Here is a 23,414-nt window from a genome sequence, read left to right as displayed (position 1 = left end):
CTAACTAATCCTGTGGCAATCTCTTTGACGGTATTTACCCTGTGTCACATTATCCTGAGTACCTACTACTTTCATTCTAAGCACTTGTTAGCTCATGGGATAAGATTAGCTTTGCTCCAGAAAACCTGTGCCTAGAAGACCATTCCTTTTTTCTCTTACCTATCTATAGTATTCAAATTCCCCTAACAGCCCATACCAAACGCAAACCTGGGTCTGAGGCAACAAAGTAAATCTCTATCATTCCAATTAATAGAATATAATCTATTTTAATAAAAGTTGCTGTCCATCATTTACATCGTTGGCTGTATTGTCCAAACACCTATATCTGCTACCTGTGAGCATATCTTCTCTATCTTTTCTCTCATAGAATTGTGTTCACTTTTAAAAGATATGGGTCACTGTATAAGATGGGTTTATTACTGCAACCTGTATAAACATTTTAAAAATGTACCAATGAGGAAGCTACTTGTGCAGTTTAATTCATGAAATAACATTGTCCCCACAAAACCTCATTCTTCCGAAAACAAAATATAAAATACCATGTATACTTTATAAAAGAATATATAAAATGTTATTAAAGGATCGTGTCGGATAAGTAAATGATGGCACTAGCTTAAATTTAGCAAATGCTTACTTTCTTATCTGCACTTTTCTAAAATGAAAAAAAATCAAGAGTTATTCCAGTTATTTTTAATGGAAAACCTCCTTAAATACATTCACAACAAAATCTAAATTAAATGAATGTTTAAAAAATTGTTTAATATATTCTATATTGTCTCTTCAACAATGAAACAATTAAAGGGATAATCGCTTTCTACTATGTTAAAAATCTTATCTTCCAAAGAGAATATATTACAATGAAATGTTATCAGAATGAACAAAAGATTACACAAAGCTGCTCTTTCCTGATATATAATTACCTGCCTGAGATTACTTCAGGTGCCGCATAATTCGGAGATCCACAACTAGTTCTCAGAAATTCACCATCTGACATCATGTTAGATAATCCTGAAAATAAGAGTCATGTTTACCTGGTGCTGGACATTTTAAAAAGTAGATATAGATAAATGTATGAGGAAAAATGTCAAGTCTTTAATGCACCATACATCATGTTTTTTAATTATTAAAAAAAAAAGCATGGAACGTATTTGTTAGACTAGAATGAAACCATTTCAGAGAGCTGTTACACTATGACAAAAAAGCTAAAACACATCACACTATGATTGAAATTAAATTCCTTTTCTAAATAAGAATGTTGATTCACTTCACAAATGAGTGAACTATAAAATTTTAAATTATATGCACTATAAAATTTAAAAGCATCAAAATGTTATTCCAACTTCTACAGTTGAAAGAATAAAATAGCAGCTATTACTTTTTTATGCTATGCTTTCAAAAGCCTTTTTAACAAAATATCTAAGTAGAAATCAGACAGGCTCCAATTTATAAAGATTATATTCCAAACGTTTTTAATTTGGAAAGCTTTAATTCCACACAGAAAACAATCATCTACTGAACCAAAAATCTAGTTGAATGATAGTACTAAATGAGCGTTGTGATTTAGAGAAGGAAAATAGAGAAACTAATTTCCTAGTTTTTAGATCAAAGACCAAGAATTGACAAAAGTTTTTAATAAGCAATGCTGAACTCGGGCACCCTTCCATCTCTCTTTCTATAATCTCTTACTTCCAATTCCTTTTCCCAAACACCCCACTATGAGTATGTTTACTCTGGAAAGTGTTTGACGCATAAAAATTAGATTTTACCTTTTCCTTTACCCCTGACAAAACGTCCTAGTCTTTTACCAAGTTGTCAGACGTTACCCTGAGATCCACTGACACTGCCCCCATCAATTCAGGTGACAAAGCTCCAAAAGTGCATGCAAATTTCCATATACCTCTGGTTAAGTGCATTCATCAAAGAAAGTGCCTATATTTTCATTAGACTTTCAATGGAGTTTGTGGTCCCCTCATAAAAACAGCTAAATTTCATTTCCTTAGGAAGAAATGCAGATTGAATGGCTTTGCCTTGATGCTAGCTAGCCCTCTAACTTCTCTAGAAGTATCTGCATTTTTTTAAAAGTGTGTTTAAATAAACAGAAACAAGCTAGAGTGGAGACTACAACTAATCCTTTTTCATGGTATAGGACTTACAGTGCTGTGATTGAAAGTTCTTAGTTCCATAGGAGGGTTACGCATTTTAAAAGGCAGCTAGCACGTTTCTGAACAATCCTGAGGTTACATACCAAAATCAGCTATCTTGGCATTCATATGTGCATCCAGTAGTACGTTCTCTGGTTTCAGGTCTCGATGCACCACCATGTGCCTATGGCAGTAATCCACAGCAGACAGGATCTGCTGAAAGAGCCGCCTGGCTTCCATCTCCTCAACCTATCAGGTATAAAAGAGGCTGCACTAAGAATATTTGGGACATCTATACAGCAGGAGTTTTAGTTTCATATCAGCCTAAATGCGACAGAGTAAGCTCATTAGAATCGTGTTAGAATTCTTAACAAGTCAGACAAACAAATCCAAAACTTGGATTAAAGCTCAACATGGCAATCAACAGGTTTTTCTTTGCTGCTAGGCAGTAATACTTAATTTTCAAGTAATATTACTAAATGTGCATAGGTTTGGGGGAATTGACAAGTAAAACATAACTGAAAGTGCTAAGAAAAGAAATAATTGAAGCTTCAACATGATATTATGGAACAGATTTTTCATTTTGAAAAGCATAGGCATGTTAGCAAATATAAGTGGAACATATTTCCTAAAATCAGTATTTCAATAGGTGTACTTTTTAAGAAAGAGAGTATGTCTAATAAGCGGTATGTGTAGTTGAACATTATTACAGAAGCATCCCCCACTTTATATCTCTGTGGTTTGCTACTTCCCACTACTTTGCCCTTTTTAAGCTTAGGAGTTTCTTATTGAACTAGAGAGTGTGTTACTCACCCGTCCATGTTTACAGATGTAGTCAAACAATTCACCGCCAGACACATATTCCATTACCATAAAAAAATCTGTCGGAGTGCTGATCACCTGGTATCTTTTTTGTAAATACAAAATAAGTTAGTAAAAAGTTACTTTAACCAAAATCAACCTCATATTTTTATTCTTGCTACCATTTTATATTCCAGGGTTTTATAATATTTTTAAGATTGCAACAAATTACATGACGTTATCAAAATAATCAGAAAGCTATAAACATGGAGCTTTACAAAATTAAACTACTTTCTAAGGTGTACGGACTTTCCTCTAGGTTCTACTTTTCATGTTTACAAAACTCTTTCAAATTCTTCATCAAGTAGGCATTAATTCTTCCATTTAAACAAAAATTTTATTAGTCTATGGAGATGACGTATCATATATTTAAGCAAAAGTAAGACATATTTTTTGAAAGGTTAAATGATACCACAGGGATACAATCAGCAAAATCAAGAAAGTATACAAATGATAAATAAACTACAACAAATAAACTACAAGGAAAAAAAAAGAGGAAGGGAAACATAGATTAAAAGTAACTTAAGAGACATATTAACCAATTATACACTGTATAGACTGGTTTTGATTCTGATTCAAACAAACTCACTTTAAAAACTATGAAACAATCAAGAAAGTCTGAATACTGACCAGAGAGTTGACAATATTATTTTAATTTTTAGGTTTTAAACGAACTGCGCTTGTTATTAAAATTAAAAAGGTCTTTATCTCCCAGAGTAGATACTGAAGAGTTTATAGGTTAAAAATATAATATTTGAGATTTGCTTCAAAATAATTTAGGGTGGGAGAAGTGGGAAAAAGCAGACAAAACAATATACTGACAATTGTTGAAGCTGAATGACAGATACATGAGGCTTCATCACTTTACTTTGTATACATTAAAAACTTTGCATAATAAAAAATTAAATAGATTAATATGTGTGTGAAAGTAATCTACACAGGACAAGATCAATAAAATTTATTTATTTGTATGTTTCTAGGTACTCAAAGGTGAGCACATTAAAAAAAAAAAAAAACAAAGAACATTAGCTCTATTTGACAAAATAAAATTCTTCCTAAAATATTACAACCCCCCCATACACACAATTTTACGAGAGTGAAAACTTTGAAAACAAAAATATAACATTTAATGTTTTAACTGACGGTTGCATTTAACACCTATAAATGACCAATTGTTCTACTTTTGAAAATAGGTTTGCTTTGTTTATGAACGATTACCTATAGTCTGACTAGTCATGAGCAACATCTAATGCACACTGAGTTACTACGTATTTAGGGCCACTAAGTACAGCTGTGTAGTTTTTGCGTGGCTTAAAGGCACCCAGTGGAAGGCACAGGTAGGAGCTGAGAAGTGGCCCAGATGCCACCCTTTAAGTAGTTTTGGTAATTAGTTCACCCAGATGGGACACCTTTTATCAATGTGCACAAAATCAAGTATGTGGTACATGGTGGTTCGAGTTACTATTTCTTATTAAAGAGGAGGGGAAAATGGCCAGGAAGTTGGTGATATAACTACACACTATAAATTTTAAAAGCGGACACATCATGTATCAACATTTGAAAAAAATAAAATATTAAAGCTATGGTATTGAAAATGATTACAGATTTTCAGAACAAGTATTTCTAATAGCAACCTTTAGTCTTCGGGATGAAAAACGACAAGGTACCCCACTTACATAAAATAAACTAGTGTAACTGAGGAATACAGTTGAGAGTACTTCAAATGAGCTGTAGAAAGGGAATTTTACCAAGAACTCTAGAAAATTCTATAAAAGCCGTCCTAAGGGGCACCAAACTCTAATTGAATAAAACGAGTAGCGTAAAGCAGGAGCACTTACTCTGTCACCTCCCTGTAGGCTAATCGGATTTATTAACAAAATTCTCACTTGTCTGCTCTGTACATCTTTAAGGCATAAGAGAAAAAAAGGGATGAAATTCTAATAAATTTAGCAGCTGATTTTTCCAACTATACCACAGGTCTTTAATAGACATTAAACAAGTATTCTTTTCAAACACAAATCGGTTCTTCAATAGATTCCTAATTAGAAATTTTGGGGGTTTCACTAGTGCTCCTAGGGCCTGCATTAATCAGGCCCTTGCCTCTCTCTGTGTCACCTTGGATTCCCACCACTACAGTACACGCCTTCTTTGCTTTGTTAGTCATGCTGCACTGCCTCCTGCCACAGCTCCTTGTATGAGATATTTCTGCTAACCTGAATCCTATCCCATGGCCTGGTGGGTACACCCTTCAACTGGTTACTAATCATCCTTCAGATCTCAGCTTGAAGGTCACCCCCCCACGTCCCGATCAAGACCTTTTTGCTCTCACAGGAGCATTTTTAACTTCAGAGCATGTATCTCAGTTTGTAATTATACATTTATTATGATGATTACATTAATGAGCATGCACTTAGTAAATTTCTATAACAAAGTAGGTATTTAAATAAATATATAAATGAACACTTTTAAATAATGTAAGCAGCTTGGAGTCAAAACCAGATTAATCTGAGACTGCAAAATTACAACAAAACCTTAAGCAATAACATTTTAATTAACCAGAATGAGGTGAGGACAAAGGGAAACATGATTTTCAGAAGAAAAAAGTGCTAAGAAAGAAATGCAAATTTAGTGAAAAAGACAAATTTCCAGGATATGTTCTAAGCCTGGCCAGAGTAAGCCAAATTTTTTGTGCCCTCTAAAATAATAATTAATCACACTGAAGCATTATAAGAAATTCAGTCATGAATCACACATGTCATCATTTTCTTAATACAACAGAAAAGGAAACAGATGTGCTTTAGAAAATGTTTCAGAAACAGTATTTCTAATTAAACAAAAATAAAATTCAAGCACCAAAACAAACAAACAAACCACAAAGCACTCCCCAGTTGGTCAAGTCATGTGCATCTTTAGGCAATATCCATTTAGATAGCACATGAAAACTCAGGAAAAAATAAATCCTTCTAAAGCTAGACAAAAAATCAACATTTATGAGTATACCTTTATGATGGCTATAACTATAGAGATTTACAAATATTATTTATATAGCTATGTACAGAGAATAATATTTTTCTTTAATTAGAACTCAGTTATAAGGAAATAAAAGAATCATTATCCTTGGTTCACGTCCCTTATCTTTACTGGTCCATGAATGGTCTACTTTTATGTAATTATTATTTTTAATAATCTAAGTACCTACAAACCCATCACCCAAACAAAATGCCACGACCCTGGCAATATCTTCCCATCTAACCATATAGTAGTCACTGTCCCCAACCCATGGCTTCTCCTTACCCAAGGCTGCCACCATCCTGAATCCCCTGTTCATCCCTTCCTTGATTTCTCTTTTATATCGTTCTATTTATATATATACAAACAGGTGTGTATGTGTATCACTCTCTCTTCAGATGTATGTAAAGTATATATTCATGTGTATTTTTATTTGAATTGTTCTTAGCTTTTAAAAAAGGGTATCACTCTATATGTAACATTTTGGGACTTGCTCTGTTGAGATCATCCACACTATTGGGTTTGCTATAGTTATTTGATTTGACCATTGCATAGTATTCCATTGTATTTATTCATCTGCTCCTCTGTTAATGGAGAGGCTATTTATTCATCCAATCTATCACTAAAAGGTATTAGGGTTGTTTCTACAATTTTGCTATTATGAATAGTGCTGCTATGCTGTGAACACTCCTGCACACGGCAAGATTTTATCTTTGATATATACCTCGGAGTGAAACTGCTGAGCCATAGTTTATGTGGCTTCCTATCTCATTCGGAGTAAAAGCCAAAGTCCTTACAGTGGCATGTAATAGCCTACACAATCTGGCTCCCTTTTATGTCTCTGAAATCCTCCCTTTCTCCAACTCCCCCTAGATCACTGTTCCCTTGATCTCCAGCCTATGGGAATTTCTACCTGAGAGCCTTTGTATTTGCTCTCCCTCCATCTGTTATTTTCCTCTTCCAGATAGCTGCGCAGCATATTCCCTCACCTCCACACTGTCTAATATACAATATATTTCACTAACCTAGGGTTTATTGTCTATCTCCTCACAATCCCCCACCACACACACACACACACACACCCCCACACACACACAGCAACACAAATATAAGCTCTATAACAGCAGAGATTTTTTTTGTCTTTTTCTTTGATGCTATATCCCCAATGCCTAAGTGGTGCCATCTGTTGAATGAATGGATCAACAACCTAACTTTCTGGCCTTACTTTCCTCCCTTATTTTATACATACTCTGTGCATCAGCCAAACCAGACTGTGTGTTACCAACACACCGTGTTCTTCACAGTTGCATTATTGTGCTCTTGCTTGTCCTCCTAGAACCATCAGGACCTTGTTCAAATGTCACCTCTTTATACATGCTGCCAATAATTATTGAACACCTACCCTGTTTCCCCGAAAATAAGGCCTAGCCAGACCATCAGCTCTAATGCGTCTTTTGGAGCAAAAATTAATATAAGACTGGGTCTTATATTATGTTACATAAGACCCAGTCTATATTATTGTAAAATAAGACTGGGTCTTATATTAATTTTTGCTCCAAAAGACGCGTTAGAGCTGATGGTCCGGCTAGGTCTTATTTTCGGGGAAACACGGTGCTATTGTGCTAGGGAGAGAAAGATATTTGATATCTCCGTTTAAGTGTCTAATGGGATTCTCAACATAAAATGGATAAAACAGTATCCTTAATATTCACCCGTTCCCCAACGTGATTCTCCTTCATTCTGCCTATCTCAGAAAATGGCATTAGTATCACCAACTAGCTAGTTACTCAAGCCAAAACCCAAAATCCCAGTTGCTCGGGGAAAATTTTTTTTAAAAGATTCCTCACTCCCTTCCTTTGCATCAGTAATTCTTCAGTTCTACCTCCAAAATATACACTGGATCCATCGAGGTCTCTCCATCTAGATCAGTACTGTCAAATAGAACTCCCTGCAATGATACAACTTTTACATTGTCTCTGTCCAATACAATAGCCACATGTGACTAGTAAGCACGTGAAATGTGGCTAGTATGACCAGAAATCCAGATTTTTTATTTTAATTAATTTAAATTCATGCCCCATATGGCTAGTGATTATTGTATTGGATAGCACAAATCTAGACTATCACTTTAGTTAAAGCCACCATAATCTCTCAGCTGGACTATAGCAATAGCATCCCAGCTGGTACCTGATTCCACTCCTGCCTCCAGACCCATTCTACACGATACTTATACTACATATACCTCCAACGCTCTGAAAGCTTCCCATTTAGTACAAAATCCAAACCTCCTAGCAAGGCCTTCAAGACATACAATATGTGGTCCGCGTCTACTCTTCGATCTCATGAACTACCCCTCTTTCACTCACTCCACTCCCGACATTATAAAAACCTTTTTCTACAACACCTGCAGTTTGTCTCATCCCTCTGAGGTTGCTGTTTCCCTGGCTTTGAGAACACGGTCCCAGATCTTCATGAAGAGATCTTCATCACCCTTTAGATCTTAGCTCAAACCTTATCTCCTCAGTGAGGCCCTTCCCACAACCTAATCTAAATTAGCACTTCCTTCCTTCCTGGCCACACAGCGTATGATAGCATCGTGTTTGATTCTCCTCATAGCACTTATCACAGCCTAAAACAATCTTACTGATTTGTGTACTTAGTATCTAGAACTGCCAGCTACTGCTAGAACACAAAGTCCACAACAGCAGAAACCTTGTCTGTCTTTCACCACTGGATTCCCAATGCCTAGAACAGTACCCATAAGATAGTAGTAAGTACTCAATAAAACTTTGTTGAATAAATAAAAGAAAATAGTTCCTCCTCCATAAGGCTGAAAGAATCCAGCCTTATGAGAGATACTAATAAGAAAATAAACAATTATGACATAATGGCAAGGGCTTTGGAAAAGCTGAATGCTGGGTGCTGTGGGAGCAGAGAGGATAAAACCTAACCCAGTCTTAAGGAATAAAGTAGGTTTTCTAGAGATAATTGTATTTTAAAGCTAGGATCTAAATAATGAGTTGGAATTGGAAGCCTAGAGGAAGAGAGAAGTGGGTAAAGTTTTCCAAGCACAGATAACAACTGAAGTACAATAAGCAAGGGAAGATGGTTACCTAACAATAAGAGCAGAGAGAAACGGATGAATTCATGGGACACTCAGGAAAAAGAGTTGTAGAACTTAATTATTTATATGTAAGGGGTGAGGGAAAAGGAAAAAGGACCACGCCCAAGTTTTAGGCTTAGAAAATTGGGTGAATGGTCTTTTCATTCAAAAAAAAGAACAGAAAGAGGAGTAAGGGAGTAAGTTTGGGAGAGAAAGAAAAGTTCAACTTAGTTTCAGATGACTCTGTGACTTTAGGATGGAATCATCCAATAAAGAGTTTGAAAAATGTGTTCGTAATTCAGGAGAAATAATGACCCAGGAATATAAATTTGGAAAACTTTAGCATAGAGGTGACAAATTACACCAAAAAGGATTCACTAAGAAGATTACAATAGATCAGAATGCTGAAATACAACAACATTTAACAGTCAGGCAAATAAAGGGACCATAAAAGAAGTCTTAAGATGGGGCAAGAATGAAAAAAAAACACACAAAAAAACCCAGAAGATGGTAACGTCAGAAACCTAGGGACAACATTTCTCTCTCTCTCTCTTTTTTTTTAAGGAGGGCGCAGCTTACAGTGGCCTCTGAGGGGATCAAACCAGCTGCCTTGGTTAGAGCACTGCACTCTAACCAACTGAGCTAACCGGCCTCCCTAGAACATTTCAAAGTGGTGGTGGTGAACAAAAAAGCAGACAGGCAAAGCATTTCTACCAAATTAGGAAGTATTGATCTTTTGATCAGTTAAAATAAAGTTTTCCTAAGAACTATGGGGGAAAGAAAAACAAGGACAAAAATTAATTCAACAAATTCTAGTTCATAGGAAAGTTTGGAGTTTCCTTTCAATCCTGTTTATTCCTCTTAATTTTCTCCCAATGGTTTTTGTTTGGTCTTTTTTCTTCAATTCGAGTAATATAGACATCGTGCAATAAATAGCCTTCCTTCTAGCTTTCAAACTTTCTTGCTAACTCTAGGGGCCCATTCTGTAACAAGGAAACTATTCTTAGCAGCTAGCCCAAGACTGCACATAACAAACAAAACCACTAAAAGGATCAGGTCTCTCTCCCTGTTTAAATCACTAACACTAATAGAGGCTATGTCAGTAAGCTTGTTCTGTAGCAAGAATGCATGAGTGCTTTTTTAAAAAAATTCAGATCCATAATTAAAGAGGCCATGTAGCTGAATGAATTAAGCTCAAGGCTGGATGCCGGAAGCGTTAAACATCAAATTCACCTATGTCAATTACTTTCTGACCAACCCTAAGAACGTTCTATATAACTCCTTCAACAAAACAAAATAGCAAATAACTTTTAAAATTCTAAACCAGCATGAAATAATTAGTCAAACTAAAATTACACAATTATAAATTATTATAGAAATTGAGGAGAGAAAGCAGTGGTAGATATGACATCAAAAATAAATCCTCGTAACAATTGCAACTGCTTACTCACAAAATCTGATTTGTGTTTATAAGAACAGCACAGGATCTAGGGCTCATACTCTACATAGGCAAGATTTCCTTGGGGTCGTTCAGGGTTGGCCCTCTAAGTGACGAGGTCAAGAAACAATGCAAATACATAGAGATCTCTCCCTTCTCCAGTCTCACTTTGGCATGTGATACTTTTAGTTTGGCTTCCCAGCTTTCTCCTCTTATACGAAGTGGCCACTCAGCAAGGAAGAGCAAAGCGAGTTAGCTTAGAAGTCACTCAATAACTAGAACAAAGTCATCATTAACGTGGAGTTGAAATCAGATATGAACTATGTCAGTTAACTGAAAACAATTCGGAATCATGAAAGAGGGCTGGAATCAGCTCCTAGGTTGCCAATTTCTACTCGGGGTCAATGCACATCAAACACTAGGCATCACACCAGTGCGAACACATTTAATCCTGAAATAACACATGAGGTATCCCCATTTTAAAGTTAAGGAAACAAAAGAGAGGTGAGTCACTGAACTCATAGGTGGCATTTTAATTCTTAGGATAATCTTAAAACTCCTGTATATACATATTCTGGATCATCTAGAATATCGGCCCTAGATAACCTTATAATCAATCAAATGCTGCCATGCAACTTCAGGGGCCTCACTTCTTGTTTATGTTTATGATCAAGTGAACTTCAAGTGAAGCTCAAATGACACTGCCTGCCGCTCACTGTTAGGATGATGTTTTCACAGTACTGGTTGAGAACGGAGTCATCACAGGTTACCCAGCGGCCCGCCAAACCCAAGCAAAGCCTTCACGGAGCAGTCAGTGGCATATGCATGCTGTCGGTAAGATGCACTGAATGGGGCCCCATCACTGAACACACCAATTTGCAATGACTCACTAGCAATAAACACAGCCAGTGATAGTAAAGACCAAATGCATGTTCCAAATCCCAGCAATAACTAGATCAGCCACTCATTGAAGATTTCAAGAATGCTTATATTCATTTCCTATTGCTGCTACATTTCAAACATAGTGGTTTAAAACAAGAAAAATGCATTTTCTTCTGTTTTTACAGGTTAGAAGTCTGACACATGTCTTGCTGGGCTAAAATCAAGGTGTCAGCAGGACTGCACTGCTTTCTGGAGGCTCATGGGGGAAATCCGTTTCTTTGTATTTTCCAACTTTTAGAGACCACCTACATTCCTTGGCTCACGGCCCCCATCCTCCATCTTCAAAGCTAGCAAGAGCCAGTTGAGTCCTTCTCACATCTTGTCACTCTGCTTTTACCCTAAAATCTCTTTCCCTGAATCATTTGACTCCCTCTTCCACTTTTAAGGACTGTGATTACACTGGGTCCACCCAGATTACCCAGGGAAATCTATTTTAAGATCAGCTGATTAGCAACCTTAAATCCATCTATAAACTGAATTCTCCTTTGCCAAGTAACGTAATACTCACAGGTTCTGAGGATTAGGACATCTGGGGGCATGGCGGGGCATTACTCACTGACCACAGCTACTATGCTGGCCTTGTCATGAGGTATAAACAGTGTATCTCTGCAGGATTATCAAATTGCTCCCCAGTAACACTGACATGCAAAGATTGCTCGCTAACGAAGTTCTGGCTAAATGTAATTTCTGATTATAATGAACTAGCAAACAAAGCCTCAAAAATATTAACACTATTTTTTTTTTAGAGTATACTTATATACTTCTTAGAGTATACTTATAGGCTTTCTCCACAACGATATTGCTTGAATCAAAACATAAATATAGTTTTGGACCTCCTTCTACTAGTTCTGCTATTAATCTAACTAACAGCGATTTGGTGTTTGCAAAACACCATTATTTGTCACCTTATACTATAGATAATACTTTGTCATTGACGTCATTGTCTTATTTGTATCTAAATTGTCAATTTATTTTGGTTTCATAATTGTGTCCAAGCCATGGAGCTTATACTTAGTTCTTTGTCTCTGTATGTTTAAGAAACAGCATAGTTTACCAAGAGGGATACATTGTGAGAAATGCATCATGAGGTGATTTCATCGTTCTGCCAACATCAGAGTGTACTTACACAAACCTGCCATGTTTCCCCGAAAATAAGACCTAGCCAGACCATCAGCTCGAATGTGTCTTTTGGAGCAAAAATTAATATAAGACCCTGTCTTATTTTACTATAATATAGGACCAGGTCTTACATAGAATAAGACTGGGTCTTATATTAATTTTTGCTCCAAAAGACACATTAGAGCTGATGGTCCGGCTAGGTCTTATTTTCGGGGAAACAGGGTAGCTGGTATAGCCTATGGCACACCTAGGCTGTATGATCCAGCCTATTGCTCCTAGGCTACAAGCCTGTACAGCATGTTACTGCACTGAATACTGTAGGCAATTGTACCATGATGATAAGTATTTGTGTACCTAAGCATAGAACAGGTTTTTTTTAATGGTCCACCTATATAAGGCATTTATAATGAATGGAGCCGGCAGGACTGGCAGTTGCTCTGAGTGCGTCAGTGAGTGAGTGGCGAGTGAGTGTGAAGGATGAGGACACGGCTGTCCACTGCTGTCCACTTTATAAACAGTGTCCCACAAGCCCTCCCCCTGCATCGAAGCCGTCAATGTTGCTCCAGGGAGCAGAGACGTGGAATGGACTGATTGGAAATACTGGGGAGAAACTGGTGGGGAAGGCATAGGTGACCACAACAGTGACTGTCAGGAGGGATTGGAATGGTGGCCTGAGGATCAGTGGGAATAAGAAACCAAGATGGAGAGAGAAAGGAAAATAGGGGGTTGTCATGGCAGTGTGGTTTTGGTTATTGCATGTTGGAACAATGGGCAGATTAAGGAACTTTGTGGTGTTCATTTAAAAGGCGGGGGTTAACATGGAGAAGGTGCAGAACTGAGGACTCAAGTGTTTTGACTTCGGAAATTTGTTTTTGGTTCCACTGGCCCTATCTGGCATAAAGGGCTATCTCTGGCACTGAACTGATGGAAGAAATAAAACTTATCTATTTACATCATTACAACTTGAACACATTCCCAAAGTACGGGGAGAGGTTGGCTCCATACTTCCACTGAAAGCTTTTACTAAGGTGGCAATGGCACTTAATACTTGTTAAGGGAACTCCTGTGGACCTGTGTCCTTGTACAGGATCTGAGGTCCGCCACAAAGAATTTAGTGCCCTCCGAACAGGATGCTCTGGGGGAGGGGGTGGGGTCAGGCTCCTCGGTGCTGAGACAGCTCAGTGGCTGCCTGAGAGGGATGTCATCTGTGCACCAAAAAGTGAGGTGCTGTGTGTAGGAGGGAATCTACTGCCAATCCCCACAGACACTGCTCCTGTCAGAGAAAAAAAATTCTTCCTGAACCACATATCCATCCATTTCTTACAAGAAATTCGGCTCCATTACAATCTTATGGAACCAACATTGTATATGCAGTGCATCATGGACTGAAACGTCATCATGCAGTGCTTGACTGTATATTAAAAATAATTAAGGCAAACAAGGGATCCAGAAATTTATACTTCCTTTAAAACGGATTTATATAACTCTCAGTTTTGAAAAAGACTGCGTACTGAAGTAGATATTAACAGCATGGCATTTGGAATCAGATATGAACTCAGTTACCAGGTCTGCAACTTACTGTATATTTCACCTCGGACAAGTTGCTGATACTCTTTAGATATGCAATTTCCTTATCTATTAAACGAGAATAATAATACCTACCTTATAGGCTTAGGATGAAAAGAAATTATATATATGTAAAATGCTCAATATAGTTTCTAACCATTATCAGGTACTCAATAAGATTAATATTCATTTTATAAAACCCTATCCAAGCTTTAAGATAAAGAAACAAAGATAATTATCAGTGTTTGGCATATTTTCTCAATAGATAATAAACGGCAACATCAAATGATTTAATAGACTACTGTTGCATATTAATGTCTGAATTTTCTGTAGATCTAGCTGACTTTAAATTATCCTTCAATTTAATTAATTAACCTATTATTAATCTCTAATATTTACTTATCTTTAAAGTTTATAACTTGTCTTATCTCCCCAATATTCATTTGCCTTACTATCAATAATTAAAGAGCTTTAATACCAGCAATTAAAGTAATAATTGGAATTTTGTAAGTAATATAGTATGGTGGATAATTTTTAACAGTTACTTTCTACCTTTTCCAAAAAGAAAATACCTTGATATGTTAATGAAAATTGACTAGAAAAAAATTACAAAATGAAACTAGAAATATCAAAGTCCTAAACGAACTTGAAAGTGAATGCTAGCAGGAAGAGTCAACTTCTAAGGCTTATTTTCATCACTTAAAAAAAAAAAAACCAGTACCAATTTCAAAACAATAACTATTAATTCTAAACCATAAGTATGCAAAGAAGGATTGATGGAGGCTAAATGAATTAACACTTGCTCAATATAAATATGAAAAAATTATTTTTATAAAAGGTTAACTAAAAATAAACACTTATTTGTAACTTCGTAGCTATTTCAAGACAGTTTCTCTTTTGTATTATCAGGTACAAAAATACTTACAGTTTGATAATATGAGGATGACGAAAGAGTTTTAGATTCTGAATTTCCCGTTTTATTTTTCCAACAACATCTAAACTGCGAATCTTCTGTCTATTTAAGATTTTAACTGCAACTTTATGGCCTGTCAACTGATGTTCTCCAACTAAAGAAAAGAAAAAGGAAAAAACAACAAATGCTGTCACAGGAACATAATCATTTATCCGTGCTTCCTTGCACTGTAACCCCAAATTTCTTTACTCATATATACCACTTTTATGTCATTTATTGCATAGAACTGAAGTATCTCTCTTCACTTCCGTCTCTCCTACTAGAGTACTCGTAGGCACTCCTTGAAAATAGAAACCGTATCTTAGTCTCCACTATATCCTCAGCACCTAGCACAGAGATGTTCACTAAATATTTGTGGAAAGGATTACTGAATTATATACTCCTACATAAAATTATAATCAAATTTGGAACATCTTTTGGGTAGAACAGAATTCACTATGTTTTGTTAATCTCTTTATTTCCCCTCTTCTGGTTAATGCCAGTCATTGTATTATAGAAGAATATATGATTACTGTAATATATTAAAACTCATAGCTAGTTTCATTACTATTTCATCATAAAATTCACATGTAGCCCTTTTTTTGGCCTTTTCCCCAAAGCCTTCTTCCCCCATCAGAAGAAATCCAGTATTTATTTCACCCCGTTTGATGGAATCTCTACTTCCTTCAAACCCTCATAGTATGTTTATAAAGCTCGTGTGTCACTTATCATTTTTAGGCTATTATAAATATTTGTGTTTTTCACAAATCACATGACATGAGCGATCAGTTCATACCAGTCTTGAATGAGACAGTCAGTATTCATCTGAACCTCCCAGAAAGTATGTAGCAGTGTTTTGTATATACTAGATGCTAAATAAATACACATTGTGTTCAATGTAACAGTCTTTCCCTCTCCTGGTATACTTAAATACTATTCAAATGAAAAACCCCTCAATCAGGGAACATGTTTTAGCCCTCTTCTCCTAGTTCCCTCAGTTACTATTCTAAGCTTGCACCACTGTCCTCACAGCACCTATTCACCGCTTGACCCCTTTCAGCAGACAAATTTCCCTTTCATTTCTTTGGGGAAAACGCAGTCATTAAGAGTGATTTCCTCTGTCTTAAAGGCTTACTTATATCCACATCCCGCTTTCCTCCAGTCTCAGAGATGTTTTGGTCCTCTTCCTGTTCAAGGTCAGTCTCATCAATTTATACCCTTGAACTCATACTTTCTATACTCTCTTTATATTCAACCTCTTTATTTTCTAATAATTCCTTCTGCTCAGCCTATAACACCCATCCGTCTCCCAAATCTTCCATTTACCCTGTATCTTCCACTAGTTTCCAAAATCTGTCTCATCAAAATGTCTCAAAAGAGTAATCTACATTAGTCTTCTTCTTCCCTTATCACCATCCCTAAATTCACTCTCTGGCTTCTGCCTCCACTCCTCTACTAAAACCAAAGGGTCACAAACGTCTCACTAATTATCAAGCCATTTATACTTTTCAGTTCTCAGACTACTGTACAGTTGACCCTTGAACAATATGGGTTTGAACTGTGTGGGTCCACCTATACATGGTTGTTTTTTTTTTCAAACTATAAATGTACTTTTTCTTCCTTATGATTTTCTTAGTAACATTTTCTTTGTCTAGCTACTTATTGTAACAATATAATATGTAATACATGTAACATACAAAATATGTGTTAACTGACTTTATCTTAATAATAAGGCTTATGGTTAACAGTAGGATATTAGTAGTCAAGTTTTGGGGGAGTCAGAAGTTATACGTAGATTTTCAACTTTGCAGGGGACTGGCTCCCTTAGCTCCTGTGCTGTCCAGGGACCAACTATAATCTCTGTTGTACTGGACAACGCTGATCACTCTCTCTTTTTGCTGGCACTGCTCTCTCTCCTGGTTCTACTCTCAGATGGTCTTCATGGCCTCCACCTGTTCTTTAAAGGTTAGTTTCCCCAGGTTTCTAACCTAGGCCCAAGGTGGATCCTTAAGTTATCTCATTCACCTCTCATAGTCTTAACTACTACCCATATGCCAATAACTCTGCCCATTTCTTCACATCCATATATTTTAAATCCATATAGCAGCCCACAAATACTTCAAGTTCAACACATTCAAACTAAGCTCAGCATTCTCTTCCTCCTCCACCACCAAATCTATGTCCTTTATTTCACTTGGTGGCACACAGCCTACATGCTAGAAACCAAGGAGTCAGGTGACATTCTCTCCTAAACATTTCTTGAAGTCAAGTTTCAAATCACTTTGGCAAATATGTTAATAACAATGACAGAGGTGACAATGACATTTATTAAGTGTTTACCATATACTAAGTATTATTCTAAGTACTAAATGCCCTGCTCACTCAACCTCATAACTCTAGAAAGTATTATTATCCTCCACTGTACAGATGAGAAACCTGAGGCACAGAGAAGTTAAATTACTCATCCAACGTGCCATAGTAAGTACTAGCACAACATGTGGTCTCGAACTGTCTCACTTCAGTTCAGCGGCAGTAGATGTGAGAAAAGGGAACTCTCATACACTGTTGATGAGAATGTAAACTGGTAGAGCCACTAAGGCAAACAGTGTGGAGGTTCCTCAACAAATCATAAATAGATCTAACATATGATCCAACAATCCCACTCTGGGTAGCTATGGAAAGGAAATGAAAACAGGGTATCAAACAAATATCTGCACTCCCAGATTCATTGCAACACTACTTACAATAGTCAAGGTATACAAACTAAGTATCCATCGTCGACTGAATGAACAAAGAAGACATGGTACAAGTATATAGGTATATAATGGACTACTAGTCATGAAAAGAAGGAAATTCTGTTTGAGACAATATGGATGGACCTTGAGGGCGTTATACTTTGTGAAGTAAGCCAGACAGAGAAAGATGAGTATTGCATGTTACCACTTATATGTGGAGTCTTAAAAAAAAAAAGTCAAACTCATAGAAACAGAGTAGAAAAGTAGTTGCTGAGGGCTATGGGGTGGAGAAAATAGGGAGAGGTTGGTAAAAGGGCACAAACTTTCAGCTATTAGATAAATAAGATCCAAGGATCTAATGTATAACACGGTGACTACAGTTGATAACACTATATTGTATCATTGAAATTTGCTTAAGAGAGTATAACTAAAATACTCTCACCAAAAAATATAAATATATACATATAAATACATAAACATGTGTGGCTATGGATGTGTTAATTAACTAGATGGGAGGAATCCTTTCACAATATATACCTATATCAAATCATCATGATGTACACTTTAAATATCTTACAATTTTGTCAATTATAACTCAATAAAGCTAAAAAATTTTTAATTATTTTTTTAAACTTTGTATTACTTTGTCTATGATATCTGAGGAAATAGTGACTCATTTATCTTCATACCTGAAAGAAAATTTCCCCCATGAAACGATGGAAAAGAAATGGCATTTTCCCTTGAAAGCACACTGACAAGCTAAATGGATACCTGAGGTCGAGCTGAATGGCTTAAGGATGCCCCATCATTTTGCTGAACTATATTAGTGTCTGTTGCCTCATAACTTAAGTGACTTAGTACTTAGTTATAATTAATTCCAAATAGCTGTCTCATAATCACATTCTACCTAAACACCAAATGATATTCCTAAGAATCTTGTTACTATAAACAGATTTAAGACTAACAATTTCGTCTATGTGTATTACAGCCATACATTTTTCTAAGGAAGTAACTAAAAGAAAAGGCTTGTATTCATCAAAGTTTTATTCCTATTTATTGATGCAATCTAAAAAACATGTACTGAGTACCTTCAACATGCCAGGTCAGTGTTGATCAAAGACACATGAAAAGAGAGGTTTAATAGGCCTCTATTCAGCGATAAGAAGGCTAGAATAAGTTATTTATGGCAGCAAATTAGTCTGAATACTGTTAGGGACACCTTATTTGTAAAAGGAGAACATAGATGAGAACGAACATTAAAAATCACCAGCTGGGGGGTGGGAGATGAGGGTAAGGGGGATCAAATATGTGGTGATGGAAGGAGAACTGACTCTGGGCGGTGAACACACAATGGGATTTATAGATGATGTAATACAGAATTGTACACCTGAAATCTATGTAATTTTACTAACAATTGTCACCCCAATAAATTTAAAAAATAAATTAAAAAAAAAATCACCAACGATGGACAACTTGGTCATAACTTACCATGTAGATAAGTCAATATCCAGAGCAATGCCTATTCTGACAGGAGAAATAAGGGGAGCTCATCCATAGAACAACTATTTAATGAAGGCCTATATGATAAGTACTGTACTGGGCACTTGGGATGTAAGTGGCGAACAAAGGAGATCTGTCATGCTGCTAGTTGTCCCAATGTCTATTGCACCCATCTTTCCCAGACGTAAGACTCTCAAATTACAGATGACCACAGGGCTACCCAGAGCAATGAGCATCTCTTTACTCATTTTCTAAGAGATACCCAGAGCATCTCTTACAATAGCCAAGGTATAGAAACTACTCGTAGATGTGGCCATGTGACTATGTTCTGGCCAATGCCATGTAAGCCAAATGTCCCTAGCAGCTCCTTTTTCATCCCTTCCTCCATCCTGAAGTCTGGAATTTCAAAGCCACCATCTTGTACTTTTAGGATAGGGATAGGCAGGTGGGACCAACAGAAGAGACAAGACCATGCTTCTGATACCATCAGGAGTGACGCATGAACAGGCAGGAACAGGTGTCTCAGACGGTTATAAGAGAGCAAAACACTGCTTCGTGTAAGCCACTCTTATTTTGAAGATTTCTGTCGTTCACAACTAAACCTAAATAATACACTATTCAGAATACTTTAAAACTCATAAAAGGTTTGAACTTACTTTAAATTCCCAATTTTGCTGAACTGCCATCTATGAACTACCATGTTTCCCGAAAATAAGACCTAACCGGACCATCAGCTCTAATGAGTCTTTTGGAGCAAAAATTAAAACCCGGTCTTATTTTAATGTAATATAAAACCGGGTCTTATATAAGACTGGATCTTATATTAATTTTTGCTCCAAAAGACGCATTAGACCTGATGGTCCGGCTAGGTCTTATTTTTGGGGAAACACAGTAATGAAAATAAATTATAATGTATTGCCCATACAATTTCTTACATTAAAAAGACTGGTAAACAAACTAGAAACAGCAGTTGGACTAAAAATACAGCAAAATCCTTTTCTTAAAGATACACCATATATTCCAAATATAACTTGATTCTTTTTAGCCAAAAGTTATACTTCAGGAAAAAAAAAGATTCTTATCAAATTCAAGTTTTCAAAAACCTTTCATATTTAGAAGGCACTTTCTGAATTATTTTGAACTACAAAAGACTATGTATGAAAGATACACTGCCCAGACATGTATCAATCATTAGATGAGATACAGCATTTGATGGAATCAGTAAAAATTTAAAATAAATATATTTATCAAGGATATGGCAATGTAATTATCCCTGAAGAATGATTTCATACTTACAAATGTAGACTATCACCCTAAATAAGTCTTTTAAAGATCAGTTTAAAAAGCAGTATGTGTTGTAACGTTGTAAAGCTCGTTAAGTATAACTCTACAAGACAAGTGAAAAAAAAACAAAGCTCTAAGGTTATAGCAGTGGGTACCTGTTATAGTATTGCACAGATTCAAATAACTTAAACAGGAAATATGGTATTCTAGAAAGCCATGCTAGATTATTCAAACAGTACTCCCAGTAATAACAGAAATCTGAAACGTAAAGTAGAAAAAAACACAGTATTTGTAAAACAATATTTATATATATATTTTAAATATATATGTTTATCTAAAATAGTTATATATTATTAATGGAGAAAAGACATGTTCAAAAATATTTAAAGCAGCTTAATTCTTAATAACCAAAAAGTAAAAAGTACCCGAATGCCCATCAGTAACAGAATGGTAGATTCTTAATATAAAATACACAACAACGACAATGAACACATTGCAACTACACACGACATGGATGAACTTCCCAAACAAAGTAAAAGAAGCCAGACACAAATATCAGTCTGTTTATATAAAGTTCAAAAACAGGTGAAACTAATCAGTGGTTAGTGGTTACCCTTGGCGGAGGGTGGTGGATGGAAACAGTAACTAAAACAAGACACCAGGGGGCTTGTGGAATACTGGTCATTTTTTGCGTCATCGTGGTTACATGGGTACGTTCAGTTTGGGAAAATTCATTGAGGATTTCTGTAAAAAAAATCACTTAGAATGTAGGCAGCTTTTTGTATATGTGGCATAATTCAGTAAAAAGGTTAAGAAAGAATGTTTGGACAGCATTACAGCCATACCTAGGCTATGACGAGCCAAGGGACACCATGTGTGTCAGCAAGCAGGGCCTTGTCAGGTGTCAGTCACCCTTTCTTCACTCATTTATACCAAGAGCCTTCACTCGGAAGTCAGGGAAGTCACACGACGCGCACACGTTCCGACCCCTACCATCACCAGACGCTGCCAAAATAACACAAGGCTCCTTTCTTCTTCACCCAGGGTGAAACGAAACACGGTCTCAGTGCTTTTCTCCAAACTTCCTTTCCCTGAAAGCCCTTTAACTTTCTCTAAAGGATAGTTCTAAACAGAAAGCAAAAGACTTTATTCCTTTTGATCTAGCTCTGATTAAATAAGCACTACCAGAATTCTGTCAGGTAAGTATCATTCCACCCAGTTTATAGATGAGGACACTAGGAATTAGAGAACAAGCAGGGAATGACAAGATGGGACATCTGCCTCCAAAGCCCAAGCTCACAACTCACACTACTTTACCTCCCATTAATGAGGCGCTTTGGATTATAACGTATCAGGAATGCATACTTGCATGTTTATCTTTTTATATTCAACATTTGAGTTGGGAAATTAGAACACAGTGAAGGGATGGAGTCTAGAAGTGATAGACTAAAGATGGACCTGGGACGATGGATGAGAATAATCAAGTAAGGAGAACTGCTTTGTTCAATGAAAATGCAGGCTGGGGCAGAGCTGTGGCCTTTGCTATAGATCTGCTATACTAGTTATTCGTCAAGAGCTGCCAAATGCCAAGAAAATAAAACATGGACTGAAACAGTCCCATAATACAATAGGTAACATGCACTCAATTTCTACTGAGAGAACTCATGTATCCTTGACATTTCTCTCCTAGTTGCTTTTACTCTGTTGGTCTCTGTACTCATTTGTTCATTTATTCACTCAACAAATATACTGACTGTCTACTGTGTCCTAGGCTATCCAAATGCTGAAAATACAAGTATAAATGGAACTTGCCTTAAGGTGGAGAATAGAAACAATAAACAAATATATAATGGTGATATAATGGCAAAAAAACAAAGAAAATAAAGCAGAGTATGTGTGACAGAGGTGGAGGTAGGAAAATGGGCTATTTTAAATAGATCAGTAAAGGCCTGAAGCTGTGATTTTTTAGCAAAGATTTGCTCTACATCTAACTTCTTGGATAACTGATTACATACATGATATGCTGCATTCTGCTTTATTTTTAAAACCCATGTTTATACTGGCTTCAGATGATAATTTTAAAGTATTTCTTTAAAAATGAGTCAATCAAGAATGCCACAGGAGAATCAACTAACGCTTTACAAAATCATTTACAGAGTCAGAACAAGCTTGCCAGTATAGAAGTCATTATTTAAAACTGCTGGAGAAAGTATTAGCATCAAGGTCAGAGATACAAGATTTTTAAAAATGTTCATAGATATCCTCACTCCAGATGAACAGCAGAATCTGCCAGGAATGGTCCAAAGTTTCTTAAATCATCCCCCGTCTTATGTCTTTACAACTCTGGCCCTTATGTCTACGTGCTTTGTCTCCTTCTTCACCTTCCTTTCTTTTCCTGTCTCTGCTTCCATCCCCATTAATTGCCCTTAACTGAATAAACTTTTTGTTGAATATATTTACTGAATAAAATTATATGCTCCATAAAATTTCTCTTTAAGACAGATTTGCGGAATGACTTTAGAGATCCCTCCAAAACAAAATGAGAAACATAGACTGTTTCTTACCTTTGGGGCCTTAAGGTTTTCATTTTAGTGGTTACCCTAGGGATTACAACACACATTCTTGACTTATTAGAATCTAATATAAATCAATATTTTACCATTTCCTAGACGATGCAAGGACTTTCGCACACTTTAACTCTATTTTTCCTGTCCCATTTTTTCTGTTGTTGTATTTTATTTCTACATGTATTTTCAATCTTACA

The 23,414-nt window shown here is 36.3% G+C and overlaps 1 protein-coding gene across 1 annotated transcript in view; it reads right to left on the bottom strand.

The window, feature by feature from the left end:
* Window positions 1-23,414, bottom strand: part of PRKAA2 (protein kinase AMP-activated catalytic subunit alpha 2) — a 48,628-nt gene that overhangs the window by 12,219 nt on the left and 12,995 nt on the right. Inside the window, exons 2-5 of the mRNA XM_074334766.2 lie at window positions 15,105-15,246; window positions 2,955-3,048; window positions 2,246-2,390; window positions 921-1,008 (exon numbers count right to left, since the gene is read on the bottom strand). Of these exons, the coding sequence (XP_074190867.1) occupies window positions 921-1,008; window positions 2,246-2,390; window positions 2,955-3,048; window positions 15,105-15,246 (469 nt within the window). The remainder of the gene's footprint in view (window positions 1-920; window positions 1,009-2,245; window positions 2,391-2,954; window positions 3,049-15,104; window positions 15,247-23,414) is intronic.

This window comes from Rhinolophus sinicus, chromosome 14 (genome assembly GCF_057876585.1).
Source record: "Rhinolophus sinicus isolate RSI-liver-muscle chromosome 14, RSI-T2T, whole genome shotgun sequence".
NCBI lineage: Eukaryota > Metazoa > Chordata > Mammalia > Chiroptera > Rhinolophidae > Rhinolophus > Rhinolophus sinicus.
This window is presented reverse-complemented; position numbering and strand designations above follow the sequence as displayed.